General features: G+C 34.2%; 1 protein-coding gene across 4 annotated transcripts; it reads left to right on the top strand.

Moving 5' to 3' along the window:
- The first annotated feature begins 1405 nt into the window (after positions 1-1405).
- On the top strand, positions 1406-7087 carry LOC111302895 (ubiquitin carboxyl-terminal hydrolase 23-like). Of its 4 annotated transcripts, XM_022898781.2 has the most exons (12): positions 1406-1886; positions 2308-2422; positions 2632-2742; positions 3031-3203; positions 3397-3723; positions 4051-4176; positions 4643-5018; positions 5088-5236; positions 5339-5512; positions 5606-6260; positions 6492-6588; positions 6754-7087. In XM_022898781.2, the coding sequence occupies exons 1-12, from the start codon at positions 1548-1550 to the stop codon at positions 6911-6913; spliced, it is 2802 nt and encodes a 933-aa protein (XP_022754516.2). In that variant the 5' UTR covers positions 1406-1547; the 3' UTR covers positions 6914-7087. The 4 variants fall into 4 exon arrangements, with proteins under 4 accessions (XP_022754516.2, XP_022754515.2, XP_089598081.1 ...); XM_022898780.2 differs by having other exon boundaries at positions 4643-5236; XM_089741955.1 differs by having other exon boundaries at positions 2632-2753; positions 4643-5236.
- Positions 7088-10062: the final 2975 nt, after the last annotated feature.

Here is a 10062-nt window from a genome sequence, read left to right as displayed (position 1 = left end):
TGATGGTATAGGTAATACGAAATTAATTAGTTACCAAATCTATACCCAGATGTACCTAGATCTGTTCTTACATTAAGCCCAACTCTACAAACTGAGCAGGTTCCATCTCATAATTATGGCTTGGGCCAAAAGGTAAAAGGTTAAATTTGTTTGATATTGGCCTGAGCCATGGACAAAATCTTTCAGATTTTGATACTTTTGAGCCCGAGAATCATGCTTGCATATATACAGTTTGGTCCAATCTTGCATTCTGTGCAGAAGTAATGAAAAGTGCGAAACACGTGGGATTGTGCAAGTCGGCCCACTAGTGGCACTCGTGACAATGGCAGTGGTGCACCGATTTGGTCGACTTCCTTTCCCCTTCTTTTGAACTGCACAATGTGGGCGGATATTTTCCTTATCCGTATAACGACAATGTAAACCAATGCAAGCTTTTTGGATTCCATTTATTGAAGATTTGAGTTTGAACTTGAGTTACTGCAATAATAAATTGAAAGGAGTTTAAACCTTTTAATAATTAATTCGTGAAGCTCATGAATTTAAATCAAAAAAATTTTTTTTTAATAAATGATGATACAATAATTTAATATTTAATATTTATTATGTATAAATCTAATCAAGTTTATCAAATATAATTTAAATGATTTCAATAAATTATGAATTGAACACAGGCATAAAAGAATAAGCTTAATTGAGTTTTAATAAAATTTCAAATCAGGTGGAATGTATTGATCCGATATTAACAAGTAATCATTTATCACCCACTGAGTTTAACTGTGTTTTATTTTATCTTTATCTTTATCTTTATATCATGTAATAGATGCATTTTGTTTGTCTTTCCTACTGTAACTTTTGGGAAGTCATTGATAACAAAGGTGTTTCAAATTACTACTTTTTTTTACCACAGTAAAATTTTAAAAGGTGTTTCAAATTACCTCCGAGCTGTTCCAAAAAAATAATAATAATAATAATTACCTCCAACCAAAAATTGAGAGGGCCAAAAACATTATTTAATTTAACCAAACACAAATGCCAAAATGAGCACAAGTGTTTGGGCCTTAAATTGATTTTAAAGCATCTTATTTAGTTCCCTCTTTCACATTCCAGGCATCCAACACCAAAAGTAGGCCCATCTTTCTCCTAACAAACCAAATAATGCCACGTGTTCCATTTGTAAGGTTTAGGGCGGCCAGTTCCTAACTCCCCCAACGAGGCAAATTTTGGAACATCGTATGAGACACATGTTTTTTCCTGTCGTGGCGGTCTCCCATTGGTCCCTTACAAACCTTACTAATGGTTAATATAAAACGCGTTGTGCAAAAAAAGTAATCAGGTGCTTCGCACCCCACCCTAGTGAAATCAACATCCAATAAACAATAAATTTTATTTTTTGGGTGTTTGCAGTAGGGTTTAGTAGTGACGTTCGTCTCTCTCATTTTCCTTCCCTCTTGCGCAGAATCCGAAAAGGCTCTCTGCTTAAATTTTTTTTTTCCACGGAAAAACCTCTCCGGAATTTATAGCTGACCCGATTTTTTTTTTTTTTTAACATGGAAGCAACGGTGATTAGTTGCTCGGAATTGAGAATCGAAGCAACAACGGGGGAGTGTTCGGATCTTGGAAACGGGTCATCGGCTTCTGCTTCTTCCGGTGGTCACCTTTCTGAGAGAAAGATCAAGTTCCATCCAGCAAGGAAGCCCTTTAATGGGTTTAAAAGTTGTAGAGGTGGGGATTTTAGAATCGAGACGCTAAACCCTGGTTCGGATCCGAAGAGGGTAAATGGGGTGGGATTTGGTCAAGTGGGTACAGGAACGAAGGTTGATGGGACGGATATGTGGGAGAATGGGTTAGATCCAATTCTTAGTTTGAGGATTAGTTTTCGTAAAATTGTAAGCTTTTCATTTGATGCTTCTTGTTATTTTTTGATGGGTTCTTTTCCATTTATGACTTTATGTGAAATTCTATCCTTTTTCTTTGGGTGTTTTCTGCTTATTAATTTGTCTTGGATATTTTCATTAATGGTTAAGAAGCGTTACTTCATTGAGCTTGCTCTTATACGTTTTTCATTTACATGGAGTCTTTTGTCAAATGCTGTTTTTTTGGAGATTTCTAGAGCTCTTCTCTATCATTTGAGCTTTGTTGGTTTCGTCTGACGATAATATAAAGTGTCTTCAATCAAAGTATTTTGCTTGTTTCCAACAAACTTGGTCTTAAATGTCCGATTTGTTTTCTTTGTTATTGTTGGAAAATGCTGTGAAAGGTGGATTTTACAATTAACTTAGCCACTAACATGGCATGAATAATTTACAGGGTGCTGGTTTACAGAATCTTGGAAACACTTGCTTTCTTAATTCGGTATTGCAATGTCTGACATACACAGAACCTTTAGTAGCTTACCTACAAAGTGGCAAGCATCAAAATTCTTGTGAGTGAAATTATCTTCTCTCTCTCTCTCTCTCTCTCTCTCTATTCTTGTGCAGTATAACATTTTATAGATGTGTTTATTCACTTATGTGCATCAATATGTATGCACAAAGTTGCCTGTTATGTTTCGCCTATAAATGCAAGTCTTGTTTCACATGTTATGTTCTTATATATCGTTTTTTATGGCCATATTTCAATTGTTTTGTGAAGGTCGTGTTGCTGGATTTTGTGCCTTATGTGCTATCCAGAAACATGTTAGCCGTGCTCTACAATCAACTGGGAGAATATTGGCACCAAATGATCTGGTCTCAAACCTACGATGTATCCTTTTGGTATATCATGTTATTGAATATTTTGATATTCAACTGAGGTGCATTAGATATTTCCTTATTAATCCTTAGCCAATGGAGATTATTCAAAAGGCAATGCTGTTAGCTATATATTTCTGAAATTCATTTGAGGGAGTTATTTGTTATATTACTTCACAAATTAAACCTGAAATAATATTAATATTAATATTAATATTAATGGCTAATTATTGACGTTCTCCTGATTAAGTTATTCTGCTCTTTATTTTCCTGAACTTGTGAATCTTGACCTCATGCTTAGGCATATCTCGAAACTTCCGAAATTCTCGACAGGAGGATGCACATGAGTACATGGTAAACCTGCTGGAATCCATGCACAAGTGCTGCTTACCTTCAGGAGTACCAAGTGAATCCCCTAGTGCTTATGAGAAGAGTTTAGTGCACAAGATCTTTGGTGGCCGCCTTCGTAGTCAGGTATAGTTTTTCTTGCTGGATTATGATATGGCCAAATTCTAAACAGTTTTTGCTAGGTTCTGACAGTTTCTGAGTGTGTTGCGATTAAGCAATGTAAATTCATTGACTTAGTATATATGTTCAAGCACTGTTTAAACTTCTTATAAAACGATGCTTCTGTACATTATTCAATGGTTTCTTGTTACATCTTCAGGTGAAATGCATGCAGTGTTCTTACTGCTCCAATACATTTGATCCCTTCCTAGATTTAAGTCTGGAAATAGTTAAGGCAGATTCAATGCATAGAGCACTTAAAAACTTCACTGCTGCGGAGCTTTTAGATGGAGGGGAGAGGCAGTATCATTGCCAACGCTGCAAGCAGAAGGTTAGGGCAATGAAACAGCTCACAGTTTACGATGCACCTCATGTGCTTACAATCCATTTAAAGAGATTTCGAGCACATGATTTTGGGCAAAAGATTGACAGGAAAGTTGTATTTGGTCCGACCTTAGACATGAAGCCTTTTGTCAGTGGTTCCAATGTGAGTAAACTTCTATTGCATGCTGTACTTTTCTGAAGTGAGTGAGTTTGTAGGTTATCTAAGCCATTCTTTGTGAAACACAAAAAGTAGTGTCAAAAGAATAATGCAATGCCATATAAGTGTCTTTTCTCATATGACTTTTAAGGGACAATGATCTTAGGAAGAAATTTCTCTTCATTTGTTGTTTATTCTGTTATTTTTTTTTCATTCTGAATACTTGCAGCATTCTGCTATAGGAAGAAACTATTCTTGTAATCTGTCTTGCCACAACTTTGACATCATGCTTTACATAACTAATTGAAAAGTTAAGTTTGTTGGACTTGGCAGGAAGGAGATTTGAACTACACTCTTTACGGCGTTTTGGTTCATTGTGGATGGAGCACTCATTCTGGCCACTACTACTGTTTTGTTCGCACATCAAGTGGCATGTGGTACTCCCTTGATGACAACAGGGTACTGGAAACAATTTTGTCCTTTAGATGTTTTCTAGCTATTAGAATGCTAGCAGGGTTGATCAGTGAGAGGATATTATTCCCAACTTATTAGGAATTTACCTCCTCCTCTTTCTTCAATTCCCACTAAATATGGGGAGCGGATCAAGATGCTGAACTTATATTAAGTCTGTTGTTTTTGCAAGATGTAGAAGCACATATTTATCTTAAACATGTGGCTTACCATGCTATGTTTGCAAGCCATAAGAGATGTTCATTATTGGAACTTGAGGACTACTTTAATTTATCAAACATGACTCACACAATATATTCATTTCATCAGATGTAAAGGAATGAAGAGAGATTAAGGGTGGGGGTGAGAAACTGTTTTTGTTTTTTTTCCATCATTTAAGAGATCCCTTACTAAATGCATTATTATGGATCTTGAGAATGAAGCTTCTTACGTGTTTCCAAACATAATGCAACAGGTTTTCCAGGTCAGTGAGAGGACTGTTTTGGAGCAGAAAGCTTACATGTTGTTTTATGTTCGTGACAGAAGAAATAATACTCCAAGAAAACCTATTGATATTCTTCAGAGAGAGAACTTAAAAGCAAATGTGAATGGAAAATCCATTTTTAATCAAAATCTTAAGGAACATGTGCAAACTGGTCCAGTTGAGAATAAATTATGTGCTGCAGGCAATTCTGCTGCTATGCCTCAAAAGGATGCCTTTAATGGTGGCTTAGCAAAGGAGCCAATCATGAAGGAAGTGCCTTCTCAGCAAAACACTGTGCAGCTAATGGCAGAAAGCTCAGTGCTTAAGAAGGACTCATCACAAGCATCTGCTTCAAACCTAGTTCATGGTAAAAACTTGCAACCATCAGTGCCTTCTGTGGTTGGCAATGTTAAGATTTCTAATATTGAAAATTCAGCTGTTACTGCTGTTGCCAAAGATAGTGACTCCAATGAGAGTGGAAAAACTGAAAAGGAATTTGGAGTCACAATGACGATATCACCCAATTGTGGTGGTTTCCAGAACTCTGTCGCTGATAAGGTTGCGACTAAAGAGACTTTGCAGAAGGTATATGCATATTTCATTCCCTACACAGGCTTCTGTCTCCTTTTCCCTACACAGGTGGCATTTGTAAATGTTTCTAATTTGTAAATCCGTTTATGTCTCCAGATTAATCTTGCTTCAAACATTGACGTATCAATTACTGTTGCAATAGAAGATTTGATACAGGAAGCAGTGAAGAAAGTTCCTGGTGAAAATCCATCTACGAGTACTACTAATGAAATATCTAAGAAGATTCATGCCATTAGGTCTCCAAATAAGCCAAAATGTGACAGTAGTGAGGTGATTGTATATATCATTTTCCATATCTAATACTAGTAATAATATTTATACTTGTACATTGAATTATAATTTGTTTCCCAAATTCATTTCCAGATTGGAGATGTTTCTAACCATAGTACCTGTGATAAGTCACTGAACGAGAAGAGAGATGATATTAGCCTAAAAATTAGGTCTGAATCCCCTTCGAACATGCCAAATGGATCTTTGGAGACCGAAGCACCTGAATATGCACCCTGTAGAAAATCAAAGAAGAAGCATCTGAAGCGCCAGCTTAACAACATGCATATGGGCTTAAAATTAAAATTTTTCAGGGCATCTCTACACATGCACAGCAGGAAGAAACATAAAAGGACTAAGAAATCAACATTAAAGGCTCACATTCTTTGTAAAGAAAGTTTGTTGGGCAAGGATTGTTTTCCCTCAGATCTGGGGCCATCTACATCTGAGAAATCCAGCACAATCAGTTTAGGTTCAATTCATCATGGGAGGAAAAAGGCAGCCAATGATGCTATGAAAAATGTTAACAATAGTGCCACCTCCTTGATGAATACTATAGATGGAGAATTTAAAGAGAGGATTTTTGAGAATGTTACTATTCTTGCAACTGATCAACAGGTAGAAAGGAGTTCTGGCTCAGTCTTAGAAGCAAACCGGCTTAACTCAAGAGAAACTGATTCTTTGAAAGATAGCAAAACGGGTGCATCTCCGCATAGGCATGTGCTTACCCAAGGTCTGGGGGAGACAACAGGTAGGAACTTATCTAAAATATATATTCCATATCTTTTGCCTCATGCTTTAGAAATTCATTTCTCGTGTTCATATGTGCATCATCTGCATTTAAATCTTTTATGCAAAGTCCATTGGTTTTGTTTTGCATTTCTTTGGGGTTTTGGCCTTTTGTGGGAGACACTCCAGCAGTAATTTTGTTGAATGTTATTTGACTGCTATGTTATTCTTTGGCCTGTTTTGCTTGCTGCAGTTGCAAGATGGGATGATAAGGACTTCTCCTCACCTCCTCTGACCGTAGAAGCTAATGGTATGGAAAGTATCAAAATTGGTTATGTTCTGGATGAATGGTGAGTTAACATAGATGCATTCGTTATATATATATCTCCTTTGGTTGCCATGTCATCTTTAGCGGCTGATTTTGTTAATATTTGGAAAAGAATGTGCTTTTGATTCCCTCAGAGCTTTGCCTTTTTAAGGTTTTGATCTCGTAGTGCCTGTTTTAACTTTTACAGGGATGAAGAATACGACCGTGGTAAGAGGAAGAAGATAAGGCACCAAAAGCACAACTTTGGTGGTCCAAACCCTTTCCAACAAATTGCCACTAAGAGAACACGGTTAAAGAAGGCGAAGTTGGACCATTCTAACTCTGGAAATGGACCATTCAGGATATGAAGTACTAAGCCATATCAAATTGGAGCAATTTTGACCTGTTTGTCTGCTGTTATATTTTATGTAGTTATCGTTGTTGTCTTGTTGCCTGAGCAACATGGTATTTTGTAACCAGGAGAGTGATTAAAGTGGAGAAAAAAGAACATTAAAAAAATTGAAAATTTATTTTGTTTTTTAGTTTTCCTTGTCAAAATGTCTTTCATTGGGGACAAAAGCACTCACGAATATGAATGGATTAACTTAGTTTTGGGCTCTTAAGGGCTGGCCCAAAGGGTCTCTATGTTAGTAATAACAAACTTGCGGTGGTGCCACTTATTATTCAATGTGGTAATGATAATTTAGTTTTTCATTTTAATTAAAGGGTGTTGTAATATGGGAGTTTAATCTCGAAATGTCTAGTCACAGGCAAAAGATTAATTATTTTAAAAGTTACAAATGTATCACATTGTCATAAACAATGTGTAATTCTCTCTGGCTTGTTTGTTCAACAGTGTGGATTTATGCTGGATTTTTTACTCTGGGTTATGAGTTTAGATCCTATGATCCAGGTCAAGGCCTCACAGACAAAGTGGAAAGACGGAAACCCCTTCAAATAATTGTTAAAGTGGCCCAACTGAACGGTCCATGTTAGTTTTCAAGAAAGGCTCAGCCTAATAATTAGAAGTTAGAACGGAGCAGCCTCTCGCAGTCCTAAAAGTTGGTAAAAATTAGTGTTTTCCTGACTGCTTGTGATGATTATTATTAGTACTATTATTATTGCTAGTCACCAGTGGCAGTGGCCAAGCTTAAGTTTGCTCCATTCATTTTCCCTGCATAAAAATTTGTGTGGCAATTATCATGCCTTTTCATCTCAAAACACCAACCACTATTTTCATGATTGCCTTCCCCTTTTCCATTTTTCTTTAAAAGTTTTGGTCAGAATGTTTTTGCACGGGCATGACAGTTTTTATAATTTGACTAGACAAAACAAAAATTACTTTTGTCCTTGCAATGTAAGATAGAGCAGATAACATAGGGGAAAACAAAACCCAATTTGAATGTAGACTATAAAAATTTAAGTAATGGGAATGGTTTACAACTGGGTACGGGCACAGGGCTCGAACCCATTTCAGACGAGGAATCTTACCTCGTTCATATCAATTTTTTTTCAAAGATTGGTTCTTAATTAGTTTGCTCATTTCGTTCACTTACATGAATTAATTAGTTTTTAATTTTGAGCCAGATAAAAAATTTTTTTTTTTTTTTTTGAATTTTGAGAGTTGTTTAGTTCCACAAGCAAATAATACACAATGAAGTGAAATTCAAACATTTAAATTTTAAATTTTATTATTAAAATCTCTTTATCTTAATAAATGTTTCAATAGTATAATTTTTTTTTTTATAAATGAATTGAAAAATATATTTTTATAGTTCATATTCCATAATACTTCTTTTATTATATCACAGCAGTCAAGATTAGCATGCACATCAGAGTAAGTATATGCTGTCTAAATTACAATAAATATGATTATGAATTTTGATTGATATCATTTTAAACAATTTTCATCACACATAATCAACAATCATATATGAGATTTGCTAATAGAATATGAAACATTTAATTTAATGATCAAAATTAAATTTTAATAATATCAAATAAAAAAAATCACCACATAAAATTTATCTATTATTATTACTTCGAAAAAACCTATGATTGTAATATATCATGGGAAACTCACTTTTTAAAAAAAAAAAAACTAAAATGATTATGTAAATTTTACTTTTCTTGATTAAGTTTGAGTTGAATTTCTATATAAATATTTGATGGTCCTAAGTTTCCTTAATTGGACTAAAGTTTGATAACGTGACTAAAATTTGAGCTGAAAAATATGTTATTTGGAGAAACATAGTTAGAAGAATAAGTTTGCTGGCATAAGCATGACAATGGAAAACATTAATGTATGGGCATATTATATTATATAATTAATAAATGTAAGTTGATTTCTTGTTACTCATCTTCCTCAATCAATGCAAATCATTAAAATTGCTTCTAGCTCCTGCCCACTTCTTTTTTATTTTCCTGTCGGATCTTGGCATGCTCAAGTCGCTTCACTTTCTCCCCCCCCCCCCCCCCCCCCTTTTTTAATTTTTAAAAAAAAGAATGCATGTGCAAAAGCTATTTCTAATCCTTTATTGTTTGATTTCTTCATTTCTAGTTTACCATTGAAGCTAGGCTAAAACAAAAATTAAAATTGAAAGGTGGTGTATTTGATTAGAACTCAAGTTTTAAGAATTGATCAAGACGAAACTCGAATATAAAGTATTATTATTGATATGCTATAGAAAAAAAAATCTAAGTATTTTTGTTTTCTAATTCGAAAGTATATATTAATTGGATTTGTGTTAGAGAAAAATACCTAAAAACCTGAATTTTATTTTAATACCTTACCATGTAGTAACAGGAAATAATGTTGTGATTGTAATGAATCCACGAAGCAGCCATAAGTACATAAAGCAAGTTGGAGAAATTAGGACAGTGGGGTACAGAATAAACTCAAATGATCAAACGTATTGGAGCAGCCCAATTCGAAATCATGAGAGGAAGAACAACGACAGCAACTTGGTGGACTCAATTAATCTTTTTTGTAAAGGTTTTGGATTTATTGTTTTAGGTTCCTAATTTGCCATGATGATTAAAAGAAAATGTTCAGTAATGCTTTCGATTCAATGTTGCTTACCTTGACAGTATAATTTAACAAATCAAACAAAAATCTATTACAAAAATAATTTTGCTAAAAAAAAGTTGAATGTTTAGAAATCAAAAGGTAAACAAAAATTTTTTTTTTCTATGAAATAATTACTCAATATCATGTCATTTTCATTTAAATTATACTATATAATATAATATTGAAAATATTATTTATTTATTATATATCTTATGTAATAATTAAATGTGTAATAAATAATTTTTTAAATAATATAATTATATAATATAATTTAAATAAAAATAACATATTCTGAAAAATTATTTCATAAAATTTTTTTCCATTACCTTTTTCATTTCTAAACATTCTTGGAATGATATCTACAGTTCACCAAACTTTACGAGATGAAAGCAGAAGCTTTAAGGTCTGACATTAACTATTAAATTCACCGTGAAAGAGGCAAAACGC

The sequence above is a fragment of the Durio zibethinus genome, chromosome 13, assembly GCF_047325235.1.
Source record: "Durio zibethinus cultivar Kanyao isolate XHJ-2024 chromosome 13, ASM4732523v1, whole genome shotgun sequence".
Taxonomy (NCBI): domain Eukaryota; kingdom Viridiplantae; phylum Streptophyta; class Magnoliopsida; order Malvales; family Malvaceae; genus Durio; species Durio zibethinus.
Note: the sequence above shows the minus strand (reverse complement) of the source record. Positions and strands in the feature narration are given on the sequence as shown.

Coding starts and splice junctions, on each gene's coding strand:
- LOC111302895 (XM_022898780.2), top strand. CDS start 1,548: ATGGAAGCAACGGTGATTAGTTGCTCGGAATTGAGAATCGAAGCAACA. Junction 4,177..4,642: donor ACTCCCTTGATGACAACAGG/GTACTGGAAACA, acceptor ATAATGCAACAG/GTTTTCCAGGTCAGTGAGAG. Junction 6,589..6,753: donor GGTTATGTTCTGGATGAATG/GTGAGTTAACAT, acceptor TAACTTTTACAG/GGATGAAGAATACGACCGTG.